The sequence below is a fragment of the Nelumbo lutea genome, chromosome 1 (genome assembly GCF_056320005.1).
Source record: "Nelumbo lutea isolate HS-2025 chromosome 1, American lotus-T2T, whole genome shotgun sequence".
NCBI classification, from domain to species: Eukaryota; Viridiplantae; Streptophyta; class Magnoliopsida; order Proteales; family Nelumbonaceae; genus Nelumbo; species Nelumbo lutea.
In genome coordinates, this window is record NC_142684.1 from 99,332,832 (window position 1) to 99,359,244 (window position 26,413).

Here is a 26,413-nt window from a genome sequence, read left to right on the forward strand (position 1 = left end):
AATGGGAAGCAATTCAATGATGCAAGATTCAGAGAGTGGTGCGCCAGCCTCAACATCAAGCAACAGTACACCTCGGTAGGCTACCCACAATCCAATGACATGATCGAGGTCACCAATAGGACCATCTTGGATGGACTGAAGACCAAACTTGACAAAGCCAAAGGCCCCTAGGCCAACGAACTATACAGTGTCCTATGGGCCTATCGGACAACACCTCAGACCGCCACAGGAGAAAGTTTGTTCAACTTAACTTATGGCACTGAGGCCGTCATACTAGCAATGATCGGCCAACCACTGCTTAGAATCAAGGCATATAATGAAGCCGAGAATGATGAAGAGCTAAGAAACAACCTAGATCTATTGGAAGGAGTCCAAGAGTAGGCTCAACTTAGGGATGCAGCCTACCAGTAGAGGGTAGCCCGCTATTACAACTCTCGGGTGAAGGAAAGACATTAGAAAGAAAGAGACATCATCCTAAGAAAAGTCATGGTGTTAGAGCCCAGTGTTGGCAAGCTCGGCCCCAACTGGGAAGGTCCCTACAGAATCAAGAAGGTCATCAGCCCCGACACATTTCAACTCAAATATTTGAATGGAAGACCGGTCCCTTAGACTTGGAATTCAGAAAATCTTCAGATGTAGTACCAATGAATGTACTCTTTCAAGGCTGAACAATGAATAAAGTGCAATGTTCCACCCCCTCGGCTCCAATTTTAGTGTATAAATTCTTATTGTGCACAACCGCTAGTACCACTCAGCCATGCGACCTCTCGAAGCAAACAACCTTCTCCAAGGTTATACGCTTGGAATAGACAACGGTTAAGGCACATGGCTCACAAAGAGCCACTAGCCTACTTGACCTTCTCACTAGGGCAAGAAACGGTGTGGACCTCGGCTTGGCATCGACCAAAGACTTCGGCCTACCATTAACAAACACACTAAAAATAAACAAAGTACTTTGACAAAATAGGAAGCATATCGTGACCTCGGCTAGGCACATCCCCGCTGCCTCTGCTGCACAAAGGCTCATACCCCACTTCCCTAAGGAAAGCCAAGCCAGGCCAGCTAAGGCACACTCCTCGCCCTGACACCTCGGTGGAACAATGCAGCCTCAACTTAGCTACCTTAACAGGGATAGGGAATAGGCTGAAGTTAAGGCTTTCGCCTCCTTTCCCTTCTCGCTAAGGAAAGGGGCCCTGTACCCTTGGCAGCATAGTTCAACCTCGTCCAACCATTTTTTGATGGGGGTGGAGAATAAGCTAGGAGAGATAAGGCATTCGCCTCCCTTTCCTTCTGGCTAAGGAAAGGGGCCCCGAGCCTCTCAGTGGCATAACTTGGCCTTGACTAAACTCCCTTAACTTTGCTTCCTAAGCAAATGTCTAAGTAACGAGCCATGGTTAACCCCTTTGCTGCTTGTAACCTCTCGGAAGGGGCCATCAACCCTTGAGTAAAAAAATATGATGAATGGATGAATGATGCAAGTACATAAAGGCACAAGCGATGCAAAAAATATTTCATTTCATTGAGTGTATATGTTCAGCTTTACAAAATTGGCCTCACTCAAGGGAGGCTGAACCCCTTAAAAAATGTATAAACAAAAAGAAAAGACATGCAAAACAAGGAGAAGAAAGCACAACTCGTGAGATGATATCAATGTTCTTGGCGGGTTTAGGAGTCTTGGTAGCACTGGGACCTCAGCAGGGACCTCATCAGAAGGGGCCTCATCAAGGAGCCCTAGCTGGTCAACTAGGAAGTATGGCATCAACTGCAACACCTGCTTCTTGGTGTCATCAATGCTCTCATGGTACGAGGTCGTCCCATAGTCAATGGACACTTGGTTGTACTCATCTATGGTCTTCCAAATCTCCACGGCATCCCTAGCCTCCCTTCGAGCAGCCTCAAGATCCTCGTCAAGCTGAACCTAGCTGCAAGGTCCGTATCAAGGATCTTCTTCAAGTCCTCCTCGAGCACGATTGACGCCTTCGACTCTTGGTTGCTCTTTGCTTCAATAAATCGAACCTCGAGCCACTCGCTCTTTTTAGAGGCCTTCAACTAAGAAAGAAGCACCTTCGCCTTGTCACAAAGGCCGATGGCATAACGAGTCAACTACAACAAAACACCTTCATTAGTATTATAGAACCAAAGAGTAAAAATCCTGCTAAGGAACAAGGCAAGAAAAAGCAAAGTACCTCAGTCAGATGGTCCAAGAGCGCATCCCGTACGTCCTGCAGCCACGATCCCCCTGAGGGATCATCTTGGTCACCAAAGCACGACCGATCCCCCTCCAATTCATGGAGTCACCCTACTTCATGGAACTAGAACCATTATAATTGGATTGGATACATCAGATAAACCCGACCCATTAACAGCCCTATGATCAACAATTAACAACGCACTGTAATCCCAAATCGGAAGCCAGCACCTTGTCTGGTGCTGATCTACCATAGTGTGATAACTAACAAAAATCCCTAATACCACCATCAACCCTAAAAATCAGTCCTAGCCTAATAAGTATTTTATTGGGTAAAATACAAAAACCTCACTTGAAGTTTTTGACAATCATAAAAACCTCCCCTAGAGTTTCACTTTAGCAAAAACCTCCCCTCTATTTTTTAAAAATTCAACAAATACCTCCGTTCCGTCAATGACCAATACAGAAACGTTAAAGAGATTATCACTTTTTCAAAATACCTATTTTACCTTTTTATGAATTAATGTGCATCTATTAAAATATCCCTATCTCAGCAACTCCATAATCCACTTTGAACATTGTTCATCTTCTTCCTCACAATGCATAGCAATAGAATGACGGTACACTCCCCCTTCCAGAAGATTGCATAGATATACCTCTCCATCAAGGCACTTCGCTTACCTCCTCACAACAAGAAGAGATTCATCGAAATCCAAAATGGTCTCCCCTATTACCTTCTAAAAAGGACAATGCCGTCATTGGTTATCGAAGACCAAAATCTAGAGAAATCACTTCTAGGTACATGTCCCCTTCCCCTTCCACCTCTTCTATTTCCTCCTCTTCTTCTTCTAGACAATGCCCATCTCCTCTTGTTTTGAGGCCCACTACCTTGATAGCCGCTTCAACACCATTGCCATCTTTGATCAAACGGTCTCAGTCTGCTGAGTGGAGGCATCCAGTCACCCCTCAACCCACCACGCCATTGCCTGATTCAACGAGGATGAGCAATGATGCCAAAGTTTTTGTAGCTTCAAAAATGTTGTTCACTTCTATGCAGAGTTTGTCAGTTTCATTTCAAGTGGAATCATCCTCACTTCCGATTATTAAGATGAAGGCTGCTCCAACACCCAATTTGAGTAATATGAGAAAGGCTACACCGGAGCAGAGAAGGATGACACCATTGAGAGGGAAGACTGATGGTCCTAGAGGAGTAGATCAAATGGAGAACACAAAACCCATTGATCAACAATGTTGGCTAGGTAGAACCAGAATGGCAAATCCTTTAACAAGAAGTTTAGTTTACACTGTTGACAAGAAAAAAAACTCATTGCATCTAGAACCGTGGTTCACACATTGTAGCAATCAATGATTGATGAAGGTAGGAGGGCATCGTTTGATGGTAAATTACATCGGGATTCAATGGATGCCAATTCCACAAACGGATCATCAATTCCCTCCGATCTCACTGCATTTTATACTGAAAGTGTCTCCTTTGGTAGAACTTTTGGAGTACAAGAGTGCAATGGGGTTTCTTGAGCTCGGATCGGGCTTCGTGGAATCAATGTCCCTAGTAGGTTTTGGTAGGAGACAAATAGCCAGTTGCAGCATTTACAAGACCTGATTAGCCATTGTCAACGAACACTAGTTCAAGGACGACCACTTCACCGAACTTATTCCATCCAAAAAACCATTGAGTTTAAGCGATGGTCCCATATCATCTCATCGGACTATCTCCACTATTGGTAGTAGGACGTTGTCACATATTGGTGGGTTGCACCATCTTTCATGATGGGGAGGAACAGAGTGGCTAGTGTGGAAGCCCTAGATAGAGAAAAGAAGAAAAAGAGGGAGAGCAAGAGGAGGCTTAGAGATTTGATTGATGAAGATTGAAGAATGAGAGAGAGAGAAATGATGAATAGTGTTATTCCGTATTGGTGGGGAGAGAGAGAGGAAAATTAAAGAAGAGGGAAGGTTGAAGGGGGGAGTGCACCGCCATTCTATCATTGCATGTCTGAGGAAGAAGATGAACAGTGTTTGAGTAGATTATGGAGTTGCTGAAACAAGGCTGTTTTGGTAAAAACAGATGCACATTAATTAATGAAAGGGTAAAATAGGTATTTTGAAAAAATGATAATCTCTTTAACATTTTCCGTCTTGGTCATTGACGGAAGGGAGGTATTTGTTAAATTTTTCAAAAATAGAGAGGAGGTTTTTGCTAAAATGAAACTATAGGGGAGGTTTTTATGATTGTTAGAAACTTCAGGAGAGGTTTTTGTATTTTACACTATTTTATTTATTAAACTCTCCTTAGTTCTTATTACCCTCTTCTTCCTTTCATTCTTAACCATCTCCATCCAATGGTGTACCATCATTCACATTATTGAGTTTATCATTATGGATCTGGATGTAGTAGGCACACTAGGTAGGCACAATGAGTGAGTACGTAATAGTTATATAACATATGTCCCAATTAATGCGCCTTTCATTCAAATGTTTTTACTCTATTAAACACAAATTATTCATTATTTTATTATCTTTATCAAAATAATTAAAAATAAAAACAATAAAAAGCACAAAAATAATAAAATAATGAATAATTTATGTCTAAAGAAACAAAAACATTTGAATGAAAGACGCATTAACTATTACATCCGAATCCTATCATTATCTTTATCCTGTGCACACGAATGATACTCGTCAATTCCATTGATGATAAATGATAACCCAAAATAATTAATCTCTAGAAGCCGGACGGGGAGGAGGAGATGGTTTTATAATATCTACCAAGAAGCGAGAACATGTTGCCCAAGTTGTCCACCTCAACTCAACCCACTTATGTTTACTTACTATTTAGCCGCCGCTAGCAGATCCGGACTCAACCATACCACTGAATTATTGATTTAGACCAGTGAATTAGCTTTTCACTTTAGCCACCTCCCACGTCCCACCCTCCAATCTTAATGTCAAAATAATAATAGAACGAAACTGGGGCGGTGTTAGGTGAGGTCTTTCAATAGGGTTTTATTAAGTAAGATGTTCCTTCAAATCAAAGTTCATTAGGCCTGTGCTGAAACTTAAGTAATTTCAATGAAATGATCAAAATAGTGGCTTTGATACTATCTCAAAGAATCATTGAACTTAAAAGTTTAAACTGTTAAGTGAGATTCTTGAATAGGTTTTATTCTCTAACAGTCATGAATGTTGATTAATATCAATGCTCAACTCAGACACATTGCTTCAATGGGAGAACTGTCACAATCACAGCCAGTTCAACCACACTCTTCAGCCACTACCTTTTTTTTTTTAATTTTTTTTTTCAAGTATTTCACCAACCCATTCAACAGTTTTTGGGTGTTTTTTTAATTTTTTTTTAAGTTGGAACAGTCAAACTGTTGACTCTAAAACCGATGGCCAGAATGGTTTCAATTCCCAGATGATTTTTAAAACCTTGTTAACACATGCAAAACATGATTTTATGCAAACTATGTTTTTTTTTTTTTTGAAAACTCTCAAGTATTAAGCACATGTGGTATAAAGTTGTGAAGGTGCCTAGCATGGTTTGTTACTAGCAGATTGGACTGTTGAAAATCCCACGCTTATCAGGGAATCAATCACCTGACTAATTCATTTGGTTAGTCAGAGTTCTTAATTGAATTGATGAGTTGGCGTTTGGTTGATTTTTGATCGTGGAGTTGGTTTAGGTCGACATCGATCAGCTCTTCCCCTATTTTAATTGTGATTTCAACTGGAAGCAAAAAAACAAAAAATGTGATTTCAACAAAATGGGCCCTATATTTTATTTGGTTTAATTTTTTTCAGAGAAACAAAATCATAGAAAACAAAATTAAAATATTCTCGAACCTACCTATGATGTAAAAGACATTTATTCTTCTATGAGTTTTGATATTGTCGTTAAAATATATATTCTGATCAAATAGATAATGATTCACATTTCTTATTTCTTTTTCTTGTCATTGTTTTTTTTTCTGATATTATTAGTTATTTATCTAAACGATTTGTTTTCTCTTTAATCAGGGTATAATAAAAAAATGACAAAGAAAACAACATCAATCATCCTCTAAAAATAATGGTAGATGGCCAAGGAGGTGGGTGGGTGTTAACTGTTAAGGCAATATGACCTCATTATTGACAAAGTATCCACAACAAGGATAGAAAAAGACGTTTCTCCTACTTACTTGGTACTCCCACCAAAAAAAAAGTCTCTTTCCCATGTTGGGATTTTTTTTTAGGATCCCATGTTGGGATTAAATGTATCTTTCATTTCATATTCTCATAATCCAAGTTTTTATCATTTACTTTTGTCTCTTAATTAATATCCATCCCAGTAATAATGTGAATTATTAGGAATGATCTCATGTTTCTCATTTAGGACTTAAAACACCTTTCACTGGTGTTATGATTTAAAGCCCAACCCATATGAGAGAGATTCCACTATGTGGCCTTTGGGTCCACCTAAAAAACCCATAAATGTTTGATAAAAGTCCAAATGATCATCATTGGATTTGGTCTAGATCTGGTTTAATATGAAATCATTACAAATGCATCAGGTACAATCAAATCTATTGAATATTTTGGACAATTTTGGATTGTTCCAATTCAATGTGTGGATCGTCCAATTTGATAAAATCGATTTGATCCAACCCAACCGATATCAATCCATTATGGATGGATTAAGTTCAATTCAATCCAATAAATACTTTGGACCATTAAGTCTAGATTGGTCCAATTTAATATATCTTATTGGTTCGTCCAATAAGGGATGTCAACGGATTGGATTCGAATATGATCCAATCTGTTTACATTCCTAATTGGATGAACCAATAAGATATATTGAATTGGACTAGTCCAAACTCCGATCTGATACACTGTAGATCCGATTTGACGTGATTCGATCTCATCATATATACATCTTTTTAACAAAAAATAAATAATATAAAAACTTTACAGAAATTCATTATAAATAACTGATGTAGCGCGATCCGATCAATCCTAGATGGCACTCACATGGCTCCTGAGAAGTACCTAAGACGAGAGGAAAGAGGAAGAACTCTCGGGGCGTTTCCCGACGGGAACGCTCCGATGCTTAAGTCAGTATTGTGTGCAAGAAGCAAAGAGAAAACTAAGGCTAAGAGTACAGATTGCGCAAGTGATTCGAAGATACCTTGTTCCTTGAGAATAAGCCCCTTATAACTGAATTCCGTTGCTTCAGGCCCTCCGACTTCTGACAAGGCAGGTATAACCGCCATTGTCAGTCTGCCACAGCCGTTACAGGCAAGGCTAAGGTGGCATGCACGGGGCCATCGTTGTAGGGTACGTGCCTGGCAGGTGCGGGACACCTTTCTAAAGGTGACAGGCGTGGCGCTATCTGACGAGGGACATGTCTACTGTCCACAGGTTTGTCGGGTACGACGGTCGAGCAGGAAGCCCTCCTGTGGTATACCAAACTACCCTCCCGCGAATTACCCTGAGCCGGATTGTCCTTAGAGTGACGAGCTACCTGTAGCTAGTTATGCCAGGCTGGCTAACCCGAGGTGTCTAAGCCTCGGGGTGTCCGGAGATGGATCGGTGCGTTTCTGTCTAGGAGTGGCTTGAAGCCCATTGGGGGGAGCTCGGGCCTTAAGGGAGGTCAGGGTGCCCCAAACTCGGGGTCCCCCGAAGTGCCTTAACCCTGGGGAGGAGGTTCGGGTAAGGCTGCTTCCGGCGAGCAATTTACCCGTCGATTTTCCGAGCTGAACTCGGTGGGACTTTCCCTCCGAGTTGTGCTCACGCTCGTTGCGCTGTCATGCTGAGTCATTGTTTGAGAAAGGTCACGCCCACGTGTACCCGTGCTGCGAGGTCGGGCCAAATCACCCTCCATCAATTGCCCCCCACTCCCTGCACTAGCGGTGATGACCTAGCACAGGGAGGTCATGACAAGCCGGGTGGATTTGGCATTGGTATTCATGCCGCTTTGTTGCGCGCTCCATCCAGCTGGACCAGTTTAGCACCCGATTTGATCAAAAAGACTTGATCGCGTTTGGATTACATGCGGATCTCACGCGATTTGGACTTCGCCTCGAGGAACCCGCAGCTGTGGCTATAAATAGGGGGACCCTTGGCCATTTTCTTTGCCACAAAGCTCTCATCTTTAGCGTTTGAGCTCGTGTCGGATGTCCCTTAGATTGGGTCTTCCACTTCATCCTGTTCTCCCAGTCCGGTTGCGTTTCTTTGGTGAGTCCCCCCGAGCTTCTTTTCTCTTTTCAATTTGTTTCTTTCCCTCAGTTCACTATGTCGTCTAGTGTAGACAGTCTTATCGACGAACCTAAGGTGGGTACCTTGGCTTGGGGTGGCTCCTCTGCTACTCAGCCATCTGAAGTACAGATGGCTTCGGGTCATCTGGCATCCACTTCCCAGTGAGGTCGGGAGCCAGATCAGTTCGGCCCTTCTATAATGACTTCGGAGAGGCTTCAGGACCTCATACAGAGGTTCCACCTACCTAAGGAATACTCATATAGCCTTCCCACCGGCAACTTCCCATGGGATCACGGTCCTGACGAGATCATGATCTTCAGGGAGCAACTGATAGCCAGACTCTGACTTCCTCTTTACCCTTTGATCGTTGAGGTGTTGGTACACTTTAACATCACCCTGGACCAACTCCACCCAAACTCCACACGGAATGTGGTGGGGTCCGTCTCTCTTTGCTTTGATCATTCCCTCTCCATGGATTTAGATGTTCTCAGCACAATTTTGGCCATAAAGAAGAGCGCTTCAGGCGCTCTCCCCGGGCAGAGGTGATCCTACTACCTGTCCCCCCGCCCGGGTTTCAAACTCATGCACAAGCTCCCGAGCAGTACGGGGTGGCCCTTCCCCACCGATTGGAGGATAGCCATTCAAGACCCCGGTGTTATCCTAGACGGGAAGACCAAGAAGGTGCTCCAGTCGCTGGCTCAGCTCGGGTTGAATTATAAAAACTTCATTTCTGAGGAGAAGCTCGCCCAGGCGAGTTTGAGCCCGGGAAGGTTTTCCTTCACTTTGGCTTTCTGTTCATATGTTTACTTTGGGTTGCTGATGTCGTGTTTTGCTGCAGGTCCCATGGAGGCAGAAAGAATAGACAACCAAAAGCTCTTCCACCAGATGAAGAGAAAGAAACGCATAGCCAAGAAGGCGCGCACTGAGTCCCCACGAGCTTCAGCCGAGCCTCAACCTCCGCAGACCTCAGCCTCGGGGCCCAAGGTGGTGGCTGTGCCTGTCGTCGACCTGGAAGAAGGGACAGTGCCTAAGGGGCCCGAGGTGATATTGGAACTTGCCGATAGGCCCACCGAGCTTGCTGTCAAGCCCACCAGACCCGCTGATGAAAGCGTCGTCGAGGCCAATGCTGCTGTTGTCAGGGCTCATCTTGCCGAAGCTGCTGCCGAGGCCTCTGAGAGTTCCACTCGTGATGTGGAGATGACGGCTTCCATCTCGGAGGGTCAAGGGAGCCAAACCGTCCTGAACCCCAAGTGCAGCCTGAAGAAGAACAAGCTGGTTGCGTACCCGGGGGAGGTCAGCGAGTGGGCCGAACTCACTCCTGGTCAGCTTGGCGCCCGAGCTGCCACTCATACTATGGTGGTGAGTCTTTCCTTCTCCTTTTCTTTTTTTTTTTTGACCGGTTTCCCTTTTGTATGTGAACACCGCCATTTGCGCCTTGACCCTTCAATCAGATCGGCTTCTAAGGCGGGCTCCAGAGGCTGAGAAGTCATCTCGCGCAGCCCATACTGAGTTGAGGGCAGCTCACTGTCAGGTCCACCGCTTGGAGAGTGACGCCTCGGCTCAGAAGAGCTTCATCGAGGTGTTATTGGTAGAAAAGGGGGAGCTGGCCTGAGACAAAGACAAGCTGAGGGCCGAGGTGAACGGCCTCAAGGTCAGTCAGGAGGCCTTAGGGCTCGAGGTGAACAGCCTCAAGGCTGAGCGGGATGCCTTGAAGCTCGAGGTGCAAGGCCTCAAGGAGGCGAAGGGGAAGCTAGAACATGAAGTGGGGTACCTCCAAGAAGACATAAGAGAGAAGACTGCAATCTTCGAGGGTGCTCTCGAGGAGGCCAAGACTTAGGCTGTCATTGACTACATCAATTCTTCAAGGTTCGATGACGTGATGATGGAGGCCTACCATAAGGGCTTCAGGCTTAGTCGGTGGCTGATCAGGCACCTCTACCCCAACCTGGACACGAGCGCCATCACCACTTCACGGATCACTAACGACATCGTGCGTCAGTCAAAAGATGATCCAGATTCTGAAGACGAGGATGTCGAAGATGAAGCAGAGGATGCTGGCCCAGTTATTGCCCCCGAGGAGGTCCCTAACAGAGGCAACGAGCTTCCGAAGTAGTTTGCTCCCTGTATTTGTAAACTTAATCTCCCTTGTAATCAAGACGTTCTTAATGAAATTTGTGTACCAAACTTCCCGTAATGAAGAGATTTTTTCTTTCTTTTTGCCAAGAGTTTGTGAATTCTACCTTGTCGGAGTGGTCGTTCACCTCAAGCTGTTAATTTATCAAATTGAACTTCTGAGGTGGGAGTTCATTAACGGCCATCGCGGCCCCAAGCTGTTTAGTAGGGGTGGCCTTGTGTATGCCCGTGTGAGGGGCATAGTAGAGCTCATGCCCAACCTGTCTACATCCGAGGTAGTTTGTTGTCAGTTGTCCTTATGGGTTTAACTCTTCACATGCTAGGGCAGGCTATTTGTCGTAAGGTTCGTGCCCGAGCCACCTGCACCTCAGGTGCTGCAAGTACTTAGTTCATGCTGATGGGGCAACTTAGCTTTGTATGCTGCCGAGGTTTCTCCATTAGCTCGGTGTTTCAGCCCTTAGGCTGGAGGACTGGCTCATGGCCCACTCTCGGAGTTTTCCCATGCCATAGAGGCGACTGGGTCCTATTGTGCCGACATCATATCAGCTCGCTATTCTGTCCCTTAGGCTTTGGGAGTGGCTCGCGGCCTACTCAATTCTTACAGATAGTATTGCCTTAGGTTGACAATATTCCATGCCCGAGGTACTCGTTTCCCTTCGAGGGTCTCAAGCTCGTAAGTTCCCTCCCCGAGCACTCGCTTCACTTGGTAGGGACCTTCCCAGTTGGACCCGAGTTTGCCAGCGCTGGGCTTAGGCATCATAACTTTACGAAGGGTCAGGTCGCCAACACGGAGATTCTATCTCCTTACCCTGGCGTTATAATACCGAGCTACTCTTTGCTGGTAGGCTGTGGTCCTAATGTACGTGAGGTCCCTTACTTCATCGAGTAGATGGAGGTTGGTACATAGCTCATCTTCATTTGTCTGATCACTGTATGCTTCTAACCGTAGCGTGGGCACTTCGATCTCTGCGAGGATCACCGCTTCAGTGCTGTAGGTGAGATTAAAGGGTGTTTCTCCCATGGTGGTCTTCTCCGTGGTCCGGTAGGCCCAAAGAACACTGGGTAGTTCATCTGCCCATAATCCTTTAGCTTGGTCCAGTCGTGCTTTTAGTCCACGGAGGTTGGCTCTATTCGTGACTTCCGCCTGGCCATTTGCTTGAGGGTGTGCGACTGAAGTAAAATTCTGTCGGATTCCCATGTCCTGGCACCAGTCTTGGAATTTGATATCCTCGAACTACTTGTCATTGTCAAAAATCAATACCCGAGGTAATCCAAAGCGGCACAAGATGTTCTTCCAAAAGAAGTTTTGGACATTTTTGGCTGTGATCATTACAAGGGGTTCAACCTCTACCCACTTGGTAAAGTAGTCCACTGCCACTACTAAGAACTTCCTTCCACCTGTTGCTAGCGAGAATGGCCCGAGTAGATCGATGCCCCATTGTGCAAAGGGCCATGGGCTGGTGAGATACTTGAGGTCGGCAACAGGTTGATGGTGAATATTGGCATGTCTCTGGCATTTGTCACATTTTCTGATGAACTCAGTAGTGTTTGCTTTCATTGTTGGCCAATAATACCCCTGTCGAAGTGCTTTCTGGGCGAGGGCCCTGCCCCCCAAGTGCCCGCCACATAACCCCTCATGAGTGTCGTGGAGTATGATCTCGACTTCGATAGGCCGCAAGCAACACAGATAGGGGACCGTGTAGGATCTCATGTACAGTCGTTCATCTATCATGACGTATTTGGCTACCTAGTGCTGCACCGTTCTGGCTGCATTGCGATTTGCAAGAAGGATCCTGTGTAGCAGGAAGCTCGTGAGTGGGTCAATCCAACTCGGCTCTGCTTGAACGACGGGAGCGACCTCCTTTGCCCCCCTGAGAATGCTAGGCCGAAGCAAGTCCTCTATGTGCACAGTCTTCATGGTGATATCGCTGGTGCTGGCTAGTCTGGTCTGGATAGGGCGTCAGCCTCAGTGTTCTCTGACCTTGGTATCTGCTTGATGAAGTGTGACTGAAAGTTGAGCAGGGCCTCTCTAAATTTGGTCAAGTAGGCAATCATGATTGGCTCACGGGCTTCATACTCGCCGGTGACCTGGTTAACCACGAGCTGGGAGTCGCTGCAATAACAATGTGCTTTGCTTTTACTTCTCTGGCTAGCGCTAGTCCAGCTATCAACGCCGCGTACTCTGCTTCATTGTTAGATGCCACAGACTCAAAGCATAGCACGTACTCCAGTTTCGTGCCGCTTGGGCCGTGTAGGACTATCCCGGCTCTGCTGCCCTATTGATTCGAGGAGCCATCTACGTGAAGGATCCATGGCTCCTCATCCCAGCTCGCGGCTGGCCGAGCTAGGAGAGATGCTACACTGGCTGCTACCTCACGGGGTTTGGACTCAACTAGCCTGGGAGCTTCGGGCTCACCCGAGCTGGGAGCCTTGTGCTCAACCGACCTGGGGACTTCAGAGCTGAATGTGCATTTGGCTATGAAATCTGCTAAGCCTTGGGCCTTGATGGCAGTTCGCGGCTTGTACTGGAGGTCGTACTCACTGAGCTCAACAGCCCACTTCGTCAACCGACCAGAGACCTCAGGCTTAAGTAATACTTGCCTCAGAGGTTTGTCGGTGAGGATGATAACAGTATGAGCTTGGAAGTACGGGCAGAGCTTCCGAGCTGTAATTGCCAGTGCATATGCTAGCTTTTCTATCTCCGGGTATCTCATCTCTGCTCCCTGCAATACTTTACTAACGTAATAGATGGGTCGTTGAACCCGATCTACTTCCTTTATTAGCACCGAACTGACCACTTCGTCACTTGCCGAGAGGTACAGTTCTAAAACATCGCCCTCCTTGGTGCGGGTTAAGGTTGGCACACTAGCGAGGTATTTCTTAAGCTCGTCGAACGCGAGCTAGCAGTCTTGGGTCCATTCGATCCCTTTGCTCTTAATTGCCTTAAAGAATGGCAGACAGTGGTCCACCGATTTAGACATGAAGCGGCTTAGGGCGGCTACACGACTATTCAACCTCAGAACCTCCTTCAACTTCCGGGGTGGTCTCATATCTAAAATGACCTTAATCTTATCTGGGTTGGCCTCAATGCCACGCCGGTTAACAATGTATCCTAGGAAATTGCCTGAGGTCACACCGAACACACACTTGTTTTGGTTCAGTCTCATATTAAACTTACGCAAAATTTCAAAAACTGAATGCAAATCTTGTATTAATTTGTGTGAGAATTGAGTTTTGACGATCATATCATCTACATAGCATTCTACTTTTCTGTCAATTAATGGCTTAAACAACTTATTTACAAGTCTTTGAAAGGTAGCCCCTACGTTTTTCAACCCAAAAGGCATAACCTTGTAACAGTACAGACTGAACTCTATGATGAAGGCAGTCTTTTCTTCGTCCGTTGGGTCCATCTTGATTTGGTTATAGCTAAATAGGCATCTATGAAACTCAGCAACTCGTGCCCTGAAGTCGCATCCACCAAACGGTCAATTCTTGGGAGCGGGAAGTAGTCTTTCGGGCAAGCTCGATTTAGGTTGGTGTAGTCGACGCACATGCGCCACTTGCCATTAGTCGTCCTTACCAGAATGGGGTTGGCTACCCAGCTCGGATAATGGACTTCTCTTATGAAGTCAGTTGCGAGGAGCTTCTCGACCTCCTCGTCGACTACTTTCCACCACTCCGGGGGTAGGTTGCATTTCTTTTGTCTAATGGGCCTAAATACAGGATCAGTATTCATCTTGTGAGTTATGAGTTTGGGGTCTATACCGGGCATCTCTGCCGTGGACCATGCAAAAACATCTAAATTTTGAAGTAAGAAGCTTATCAGTTCGGATCGTAGAGGTTCCTAGACGGAAGCACCGATTTGAAGCATCCAAGCTGGGTCTGCCGTTGAGGTCGGGACTGCAATAGTTTCTTCTGTGGGCGCGGCTCGTTCTTCGCCTTGTTTCGTAGGTCGCTTCAGTTCGAGGTTGTCAACTACCTTGGTCTTTCCCTTCAGGGCGGCGACATAGCACTTGCGGGACTCGAGCTGGTCACCCCGCGCTACCCGCACACCGAAGTCTATAGGGAACTTCATAGCCAGATGGTAGGTGGAGACCACCGCCCGTAGGACATGGGTGATCGGTCGACCTATTATGGCATTGTAGGGGGGAGGGGGTCGCGACCACCAAGAAGTCATGTTTGAATCTGACCACACAAGGCTATGTGCTGATTTCCACAGGTACTGTTACTTTACCAAGGGGCCGGACTTCTTCTCCACTGAATCCCACCAAAGGAGTGTCTGTAGGCTTCAGGTCGTTTCTCTATGACTGAAGCTGGTCAAACATAGCTTTGAAGAGGATGTCGGCTGAGCTGCCTGAGTCGACGAGTACGCGCCTGACCTCGAAGTCATTGATTCTTAGCTTTATTACAAGTGTGTCATCATGGGGATAGTTTACCCCTCGCGCATCATCTTCTGTGAAGAAGATTGGCTCTTCTATCCTCAGCCGCTTTGGGGGGTTCTGCTCCTCCCGGGTGGCTTCACAAACTGACGTCCGAGATGCTGCTGACGTGCAACCCGCAACGATCGAACATTCCATTATCATGTGGATGGTCCCCCGAACTGGCCTCTCCTCCGGGGGCTGCCTCTACGGTTGTTCAGTCGGCCTGTTGTTGGACTCGGGAGCATCCTTACCGTGCTCCCCTTTCCGACCTATTTTATTACTACTGTTATTATTGTTTTGTACAAAGTTTCTCAAATATCTGTGATGGATGAGCTCCTCTATCTCGTCGCGGAGGTTTTTACAGCTCTCGGTACTGTGACCGTGATCTTTGTGGAAACTGCAATACAGATTCTTATTTCTTTCAATGGGATTCCCCCTCAGACGGGGTGACCACTTCACATACGAGGCATCCTTGATCGCCATCAGGATTTTGGCTTGCTTCGCATTCAGTGGGGTGTAGTAAGCTCGGTCAGCTATAGGAGCTCGAAACAATTGACCTGGCTTTGCCCCCCAAACTGTATCCTTTTTCTTTCGGTTGTTCCCTTGACTGGAAAGCCCTCCTTCCCTCTTTCCTTTTTCGGGCGTGCCCTCGCCCTTTTGGTTGATCTCCTCTTCGGTGGCTATGAACTTGTCCACAAGTTTTAGAAACTCGGTTATGGTCGCTGGTTGGTTGATGACCATGTGCCATTTGAACTCTTTGTGTGTCACGCCTTTCATGGCTGCTGCAAGATGTGCAACGGGGTCCAGGCACAGTATCTGCATACAAGCATCGTTGAACCGCTTGATATAGCCCCGGATGGACTCTCCCTCTCTTTGCACTATGCTGAGGAGGCTTTCTTCAGTTCACGGGCACCGTTTGCTGGTGACTTAGTAGGACGTGAAGGCTTGTGCAAATTGCGTCCAACTTTGTATCGACCCAGGTGCCAAGTTCTGGTACCATGTGCGGACTACTCCCCTAAAGGTAGTGGAGAAGGCCACGCACATGCATGCCTCACTGGCTCTCGCCAGGTGCATCTGTGACTGAAAGGCATCTACGTGATCATTTAGGTCAAACGACCCGTCATACTTGTCAAGAAGGGAGAGCTTGAAGTCTTTGGGCATTGGGACTGCCAGGAGTTCGGAAGACAGGGGGGATGGAACCAAGAGGAGGGGAGCTTTGACTTCGGTCGGGCTGACCTCTTCTTTGCCCATGAGCTCGGACAAATCGTGGGTGACAGATCGGCGAGCTCTGCGGTGGTGTCTCTGCTTCCTGGTGGGCTCGACGTTCGTGCTGCTCACCTATGCACTGTCCAGAATGGTTTGTGCAGGAAGTAGCCTGATCTGTTGGCGATGGCTGCGGACAGAGGGATCCTGCTTGGAGTCTGTTGCTAGGATCTCAAACCGATTCTCAAGGAGCAGGGTTTCAAACTTCGACTGCCGAGGTGATGTAGACCTGGCGAGCTGGAGTCCTCCCGACTTGTCCGCCCGCGGCAAGATCGGGGTAGCCGGTCTCTCCCATCTGTCGCAGGGGGAGGCCTAGTCTTTTGGGAGGTTTTGGGGGGCCTCTCCTTGGCTAGAGGGGTGTTCGTCTTGGCGGTGAGACTTAGCTTGCTGTGAGGCTAGGTGCCGAGGCGGGAACTATGGCTACTGAAGTTGAGGTTGAGGCAATTGGGAGAACTGCTGCTGGTACTGATACCGGGAGACCCGGTGCAGTACGTGTTGTTGATAGAGCTGAAGTTGTTGGAACTGTTGCATTTGGGCTGCATGGCCCGCATGCACTGATCAAGTCCTTCAGTTGGTTCGGGCTGGCCGCTGGAGGCACGACCGAAGGTTCGATGAACGTCGCTCCGACTATAGCAGGGAGTGGGGCAATGACAGGTGCCACTGTGAGAGGCACACTCAAGCTGGGGATTCCGTTCGCTGAGAGGGGGATGGTGAAGTGTCCGATACAGACAGTAGGAAGCTGGGGTTGTCCCCTAGAGTTATCCAATTTCGTGCTTCGTCCGACGTTGCTAGAAGAAGCCATGAGCATTGAATTGTTTCAAGGAAGAAAAGAACTACGAAAGTTTAGAGGGAAAGGCCTTTTGAAGTGCTTCCCACAGACGGCACCAAATGATGTAGCGCGATCCGGTCACTCCTAACTCGCACTCGCGTGGCTCTTGATAAGTATTTGAGACGAGAGGAAAGAGGAAGAACTCCTAGGGCATTTCCCGACGGGAACACTTCGATGCTTAAGTCATTATTGTGTGCAAGAAGCAAAGAGAAAACTAAGGCTAAGAGTGCGGGTTGCGCAGGTGATTCGAAGATACCTTGTTCCTTGAGAATAAGCCCCTTATAACTGAATTTCATTGCTTCAAGCCCTCTGACTTTCTGACAGGGCAAGTATAACCGCCACTATCAGCCTGCCACAGCCATTACTGGCAAGGCTGAGGTGGCACGTGCGGGGTCGTCGTTGCAGGGTACGTGCCTATCAGGTGTAGGACACCTTTCTAAAGGTGACAGACGCAGCGCTATCTGACGAGGGACATGTCTCCTGTCTAGAGGTTTGTCAGGTATGGAGGTCGAACAGGAAGCCCTCCTGTAGTATACCAAACTACCCTCCCGCGAATTACCCTAAGTCGGGCTGTCCTTTGAGTGACGAGGTGTCCAGAGATGGATCGGTGCGTTCCTGTCTAAGAGTGGCCTGAGGCCCATTGGGGGGAGCTCGGGCCTTAAGGGAGGTCAGGGTGCCCTGAACTCGAGGTCCCCCGAAGTACCTTAACCCCGGGGAGGAGGTTCGGGTAAGGCAGCTTCCGGCGAGCAGTTTACCCACCGAGTTGCCGAGCTGAACTCGGTGGGACTTTCCCTCCGAGTTGTGCTCACGCCCATTGCGCTATCATGGTGAGTCACTGTTTGAGCAAGGTCACGCCCACGTGTACCCGTGCTGCGAGATTGGGTCAAATCACCCTCCATCAATAACATATATACATATATATTATATACTAAATAAGTTAATAAATAACATATATATATATATAATATAAATAAATAAATAAATATCACGTATATATCAGATCGGATCACTTTGGATTGGATAGGGGTGATTCAAATCATCTGATTATCTAATCTGATCCAAAAGTCCAAAATAGGAATATTCGAATCCGATAATATAGGATTGGACTTCAGATCAAATCATAATCCAATACATTTGCACCCCACCCCCTCTACGTCCAATCCATCCAAATTGGTTGGTTTTAATTTGGGTGGGGTCCAACACAATACTGGTCCATTGATACCCTAACCATAAGGGTGTCAATGGATCGGTATTGGATAGGACCCCATCCAGTCTCAAATCAATTTGGGTGGATTGGACGGACCAATAAGACATTGGATTGGACCAATCTAATCCAAAATATTTATTTGATTGGATTGGACCTGGTCCTTCCGTAATAAATTTATATTGGATTGGGTTGGATTAAGCCAATATCTGATCCATTGATATAAGATAAGAATCTTGGTGTCAATGGACCGAATTTAAGTTGAAACCAATCTAAATCAAAACGAATTTGAACAGATTGAATGGTCCAGACATTAAATTAGACTGATCCAAAGGACTCAGATTGGACTGGATCGGATTGGACGAAACCCAGTCCAATTGACACCCATACTAACCATGCGTACAACCATTTAGCTGATTAACCTCTTTCGTTGCACTCTATTAATAAATGCAAAATCAACTATAACTATTGTGAGAATGCTTGCGTCATATCATTGATAGAATGAGTTTTTTTTTTTGTCATATAAAGCTAGTTTCTAGACGGGCCCTTGTTTGAATTACTTATATTGTTTGCATAATGAATCAATATTGGAATTTTATAGTTTCAATAGGTTTTTGTTGAACACTTAGGCCTCAATTATTTACACTAGTTAGATGAATTGATTGAACATATTTAGGACAAGGTCCAACGGTGCCTGTTTGTTGATGACAGTATCAATTAATGCAAAAGAAATAAATAAATAAAGGATTAAATTCAAATTTTTCTCTCAAATACCTAAAATATTTATAGGCTTTACGAAAAGTAAGATTAAAATAAAATATGTAAAATGTAACTTTGATAATAACAATAGGAATGCAATTAAAGCTCAGTTTGGAAAGAGTATACATACAAATATGTACAATGTAAATACATACAAAATAATACAAAATACAAGATTATACATTCTACATATTTGTATTTGTACTCCTTCCAAACTGAATATAAGGCTGTGTTTGGTTGTAATGCAAATAAATTTGCACTGATGCAAAGTCATGGCAGTGCAAATGATTTGAGTGTAAATTCTGACCTATTTTGTTTCAAATTTTAGCTTATTTTGTTTGATTTCAGTACAAATGAAATAAATTAAGACATAAAGCAAAATAAAATAAAATCCAAAACAAAATTAAACAAGAATTTGTATTTTTTATATTTGCACTCTCATACATTTGTAGTAGTGCCAATAAATTTGCACTGCAACCAAACACAGCCTAAGGTACATTTGGGATTTGAGACTAATAATCAACTCAGTGTGACCACTTCCACTAATACCTTGGTTCAATAATCCAAAACAAGAAAGATATCAAGAGAAATGTTGTCCATGGAATTAAAATGAGTTGAAAAAAATGGAGGAATTCATTTGAAATCTTATGTGATACTCCAAATATCACTTACACTGAAAGAAAGCAATTGTAAATCCAGTAGAAGTCATGAATGTAGCAAAGTATTGAACTGTAAAAGAAAATATATGTTAAAAAATGAATGTAGAAAAAATACAAATGTTGAGACGGATGAGCAAAAATCCATGTGCTTTGGTGTATACTCTGTGAGGACTAAAGTTTTACTAATGGATATATGTGACACTTCTTAGTACATAATGGAATAGTACTGAAATAGGATTTATATGTTGTCAATCTCATATAATTTGGACCGGACCTAGATAATGATGATGATTTAGTATTTTCTTGATCCATTATATATTAGAAGGTAGCACATCCGGCAAGTGCATCAGCGTACTTCTATTTTATGGATAGCATGGGCATCAACACAAGGATTAGTTATACATATTCACATTCACATTGTTAAACACAATAATCAACTCCCAGACCATCCGATTAGTTGACTTTAGGAATGTGATGGGGTATCTCCGTGAGGGAGAAAACTCAACCTCCATTCCCGATCCCAATAAAGACAAGTTCTTCTACTCTGATTTTTTTTTAATTAAAAACTTGCTTTGAGAAAAAAGATTTATTCAAAAAGAAAAGGAAACAAATTACTAATTTAAATTGGCTTAGAACTTAATTACATCATTAATCACCATAACAACATAAAAATTGAAATTTGTTCAATATATATAGTGGCGTTGTTGTAATTACCCAATAATGGTATGAGATCTTTCTCCATATGTAAATAGTTAATGGAGTGGAGCCAAGAGCTGGGATGTAAATGGTATGGTATCTGATCTTTCTTCAACTTCAAATCATATCTTTCTAAGCAGCCTGAATCCGGTACAATTGAATTGAATATGAATCAACGTTAAACCTTGGGAGGCCACCCCCATAATTAGTTGAGATTTCATCATCATCATCTAAGCTTTATCCCAATTATATGGGCTTGTCTGTACAAATCTTATTTCATTTCTTTTTTTAGTGCCATATCTATTGTTAAACTATAAGTGTTTAGATCAGTTTTTAGGGTCGATTTATAATTGGAATTGGAATTGAAATCCACCATAATTGAAATTGGAATGGTCTATTCCCATTGTCTATTTGGTTCAGACATGAATGAAAATGGGAATTGGAATCAACAGGAATGAGATTTCGTTCCCAATGAAAGTAAAGAATGGCCATTCCCTCAAACTATGAGAATGCCATTTCAACAGGAATAGCAATGGAATTCCAATTCCATCCAGCTGAATAGTTGAAATTGGAATAATCCATTTTGATTCTGATTCCAAACCCCTGTTCCCGCAAACCAAATGGGGCCTTAGTACTTTGACCCATGTCCGGATGTCCCATATAATGATTTCATTGTTATCTTTTTATTACTTATGATAGCCCACTAGAGAATGACCTTACACCAAGTATACAACAACTACACATACCCAGTCCTCAGTTCTTTACAAAAACACCCCCTCTCTTAGCTGGTCTTCATACCAGCTTCTCAAAATTTGCACTTCAGCCTAAAAAACTTCTCAATTTTCTACATAATTTGCACAAGAAAAAAAATGGTACACTTTGAATATTGTAAGGCTGAAAATACCCCTGAATTGATGCCCTTAAGGCATCAAAATGCAGGGTATCACGTGTCATCATGTCACTGGAGGGCCAAATCGGCCATCATTTGTGGGTATTAAGGGTAAGCAATAAGTTTATTCAATTAAAATCCAAATCAAATAAATCAAATTTTAAATGAAAAACACAATAAGACTAAAATTTTTTATTCCATTTTCGATTAAACTAAATTTTAGATTCAGTTTTCGATATTTTCAATTAACCGACTTCCAACCTAAAAATCAAAACCGAAACATAAATTTTGTTCAGTTTCTTTTTTTTTTTTTTTTTAATTTTAACAAAACAATGCTCACCCCTAATGTGAGCACAGCATGATTGTTTGATTGGAACATTAAAAATGATAACAGCAATCGACACAATTCAAAGACAAACATGTATGCACTTCAGTCCTGATCAACATCAACAAGCCAGGGTTTAACATAAGTAGCCTAATCGATCATACCAGCCGGTACTGGACCTGTAGCTAGCTGTAGGACGAAGGTATGATAGACCTGATACATCCAAACTCCACTGTTCACGTAACGTGCAAGGAGAAGCAACACATATGTGGTTTATGGATCAGATCAAACATGCATTTGTCAATGCTATTGTTCTCCTTCTATTGTGACTTCAGTCGGTTTAATGTTGTTTTACCGAATTTTCATTCTTAAATAGCTTCATCTCGTTATCATCCTTGTCACTAGTCTCAGGTTGATTGTGCCACCTTATACCCTAAAATAAGTCAACATCAAGCAGGGGGGGTGATAGACAGTAGTGGTGGTGGTCTCAACTCCCTACTCTCAACCGATGAAAGAAAGAAAGAAAGAAAGAAAGGCAACAGTGCGAAGTTCCATCCGATCCATCAGTCACCCTTTTCCCTTCAAATCATATTAAGACTCCATATAACATGCATTCATTAATATGTTAAATGAATGTTTCGTAAAATGTATTTATCATTAATAATTTAATAAAGTCAAAGATATCAATTATTATATATTATCTTATTACTATTATTGGTTCATATTGTTGTACGATACAATTGATGCACTATAATTGTAATAAATTTAATTATGTTGCTGCCCAGAATAAGTTAAATGTAAATTGTAAAGATGAAAGCCGATGTAACAGGGTATTTGGTTGGATTTGGAATCCAACTCCAACTGAATTGGCATAGTCCTGCACTGCACATGGCTCAGTCCACACAGTCCACGCAATTATGATTAGATAAGATGTCAAATTGAGGTGGATATGGGATGCCGACGCCACCATCACCACCATTCTTCACGTTCTAAGCAACCCATCGTTTATTATTATTATTATTTATTTTTTCTAAATCGACATTAATAATAATTAATTAATTAATAGACCAACTTTGAACTTCCCCCTTCTCCGTCCCCTCTCTCGTCACATAACTTGGTAATCTGCACATGTCATACCATCCATAGACATCCATCCAACATCCATCCCCTTAAAGTTGAAACGCAATGGAGTATTCCAGGAAAGTGTATTCAACTTTATTCATAACCTCGCCAAAATAATTGATTGATAGAATTATGTAACACACCAAACACCAAAGATCCCCACAAAACCAAAACCATAATAACTAGACATGCAATGCAAGTCACAACTTTGTGATATTCATTTTGCATTATATATATAAATAAATTTGGTAGGTACTCCCTCCCATTCTCCCAACTCCCAATTGCCCAAAACAAACAAATCACATCCCTTATTCTTCTAAATTGTTTTTCAATTAATGATTTTACTCTTCTCACCATCCCCCTGTTAATGGAGCCAATCTAACAGATGATACACACCTATTTTTTACTGTTTCAATTGCCCCCCAATTAATACAATAATGCATTACCTGAAGCAAAAAATAAAAATAAAAATACAACAATACAACAATACATTACAAAAATAAAAATAAACAAATTAAAAATGTAAATGTGAAGTGTAATTCTGAGCCTGTTGTAGTATTTTGTGAAGACGGTCGGCTAGCTAAGCTAAAAATTGTGTGGAGTTGAATTGAGTGTGAGAAGAGGGTTTGGCTCGAATCAGACTGTTGAAAGAGAGAAATGTGATGTAAAGTGTGAGATAACAAGCCATTCTCTTCTCCTCCCATTTCCCTTGGGTCTGGTGTTTGTTTTAACCTCTGCTCTGCATATAAAAAGTCAGAACAGTTGTCCCAGTAGCAACCTCCAACTCCAATAAGATACCATCAACACAGCCAACAACACCTGCTCTCGCTGCATCCTCATGTTGGTTTTGGGTGATGCCCCGCTCACGTACTCCCCTGCGCCCAAGAACACCATCGACCCCTTCAGCGGAGGTGCGTCAGCTGCCTCTGGATGTGTTCCTTCCGCCGATTTCTGGCTGCATTTACATCCAACATCATATGAATATATGATCATTGATCAAACCACCCGGCTTTTTATTTATTTTTTATTATTCTATCCAAATAAAATTTTCCATTTAAGATAGGCGACCATATTATATCGCCGAAGCCTTTTTCAATTTTCACAGCCAATACCAATAATAATGTAAATAAGTGGGTCGGTGTCGACTGTCGAGGTCCAAACAACGACAAGCCCATTAAATTGAATGTGGTCCCGATCTATTTCAGCGTGTCAGATTCGAATCTATTTTTTACGGGACCGTCTCTGATGCTCTCTCTAGCTGAGACGCCATAAATACCGCAAATTCACCACATAACGGAAACCCTTTTGTTGGTAAGCACAAAGGCTGCGACGCTTGTCTTGTACTTTAGTTGGACTGCACATCCAACGTTCGTTTTGACAGGCCCGTCCGTTATTAAAAAGATTCTCGACCCAAGGGCAAGGGGTGCTCTACTACCCCTACTCACATGGAAATTGTGACCGTTAGATTGGAAATTGGTGGATCCCTCTCAACCCCTACATCATCATGCGTTCTGGCGCACCAGTATTCCAATCCGATGGTTCTTATTATGGATGATCGAATGCCATGCTGGCCTCATCTAATGGTTAATTTTAGTTTGTTACTATGATGATTTATTTACTTAATTTACCTGGTTGATAAAGAAGGGCAGAAAGTGATAACGTAATTCGCGGAAGCACAAGTGAAGGTGCTAGTCCCATCATCGTAGGCGTAGCTATAGGCACGAGGGCACGATCGTTTGAAGAGCTGAGAGTAAGAAGTTGGCTTGCACGTATTGGGATTCCCGTACGCACCACTGCAGCAGTACTGAGGCTGTCCAAAGGCCTCACATGCGCTCTTACACGCCACGCTCTCGCTCCTCTCCACGCTCGATGATACCACCTTCAGCTCCGACGGGCACGCTGCGTTCACGTCCGCCAAACACCCAGTGGAGCTGCAGTTCCCTGCCGACCCCCCCTGCGGTACTATCAGCATCGGAAGGTTATATCCATCCACCAAGCTCACATCGTAGAAATCTAGGCCGCCAGCGCCGTTTAATGTGAACTCGGCCAGAGTTGCAGGAGGTGCAGCCCCGCCCCCGACGCATTCTACCTTCCCGGAGCCACAATCGCCCGTTACGCAAGAGAACTTCCCACTAGAATCTTCCTTACAAAGGCTGCGACCCCAGAGCCGACCTGACCAAGAGGCCGGAGCGGAGATTGTCTTAGACTCACCCTTCTGCAGAACGAAACCAGTCGTCGATAGCTGTGCTGTTCCGGCGCCTGATAGCACTCCCGGCCATACTGTGTAGCCGCAGTTGTTGGTTATTGTGAATGTAGCCGAAAACACCCCTGCAGAACCCGAAAAACAAGACAAGACAGAGAATATGAAGGAACATCAAGAAAACAGAGAAGAGGGACAGAAAAAACAGGGATTGTTAATTCTACCTGAAGTGAACAAAAGGATAAGAACCCAAAGTAGGGAAACAGAGATAGAAGCTGGAGCCATTAAAAGAACAAGAGGAGTAGTATGATGGGAGGGTGTGAAGGAGAAGAACCTAGGTTATTGTTGAGATGAGCACCACTCCCCCCTCCCAAATCCTTTCTCCCTCTTGAGATAAACTAAGAAACCCCAAAGAGGGGAAGGTGAGAATTTTGAGGGTGGGTTGGGCTGGGTTGGGTATATATTGAGTGGGAGATTGGGACTTTGGGAGTTCAAGAGGAACTGGCCCAGTCGCCCGAGGTTAATGTCGGTAGCTAATGGCCGTTCGCTCCTCTGTCTCTCTCTTTCTGTCTTATAGGGATAATTAAAAAGGGCAGATATGGAAAGCGAGCTGGAGGAGTCAAGGAGAGGACACGAGAGATGTATTTGGTACAACCCCCTCTAATGCTAAAAAAAATGAGAAAGGAAAATTATATTTCACGTAAAAAAAAATAAAACAGCATACTGTGTGGTATTGAGGAATGGAGAGGGATTCTAATAACCTGAGTTCAAATCAGCCCGCCAGAAGACTGCCCCTCACAACGTCCCACACCACATCGCCGCGGTGTATGAGAACATCTCCCGATAATGATAATTGCAGAAATGATGATGTCATCGGGAGATATTCCCAATACAGGGTAAGAATGTAGTGTGGGACGTTGTGGGGGCATTCTTGTGGGGTTGATTCGGTCTCAACTAACCTTCTTTTGAGACGGGATCAGAGCACTCCCCACAGCCCATCCCATTCCCACGGGTGATGTTCCCAGTGCAAGACTGCAAGGAGGGGATGGGCTGTGAGCACGCTCTATTGTCACGGGTGACTCCTTCATCGCGCCATCAAGCACCTACAGTGAGCCATCCGAGTGCCAGCCACGTGCTTTCATGGTGCCAACATGTGTGTCATGGGTGGGTTTTGCTTGTATTTTGTAAGGGGGACCGCCAATGGCGTAATTGTAATTACTTAGTATGCTTTTCCATTATTTTGATGTTTCATATTGTCATTCCCCCAAAAGCTTAACGTACTCTTGGAGGGGAGGTAGGTAGTCGAGTGAGCTCATAAGCGTGTAAAGGTTAAGCACGTGCTTGTGCTTACCACTGATTAATGCAATACAAGTAGCCTTTTGCTAATTAGTGTGCCTTCTTGTTGCCTTTCTGTGTGTGTTTGCTTTGTTTCGTAGGCTTACTCGCCCATTTCGAGTGCCGCACGGGGCC

The 26,413-nt window shown here is 44.3% G+C and overlaps 1 protein-coding gene and 1 pseudogene across 1 annotated transcript; one reads left to right on the top strand and one right to left on the bottom strand.

Moving 5' to 3' along the window:
- Window positions 1–1,641: 1,641 nt before the first annotated feature.
- On the top strand, window positions 1,642–10,553 carry LOC148876372 (uncharacterized; annotated as a pseudogene).
- Window positions 10,554–22,932: 12,379 nt separating this feature from the next.
- LOC148876373 (thaumatin-like protein 1) lies at window positions 22,933–25,601 on the bottom strand. Its single transcript, XM_088966690.1, has 3 exons — window positions 25,168–25,601; window positions 24,372–25,071; window positions 22,933–23,698 (listed from the first exon to the last, which is right to left on the bottom strand). Exons 1-3 carry the CDS (start codon window positions 25,226–25,228, stop codon window positions 23,497–23,499), a joined length of 963 nt encoding a protein of 320 aa, XP_088822816.1. The 5' UTR covers window positions 25,229–25,601; the 3' UTR covers window positions 22,933–23,496.
- Between the last annotated feature and the right edge of the window lie 812 nt (window positions 25,602–26,413).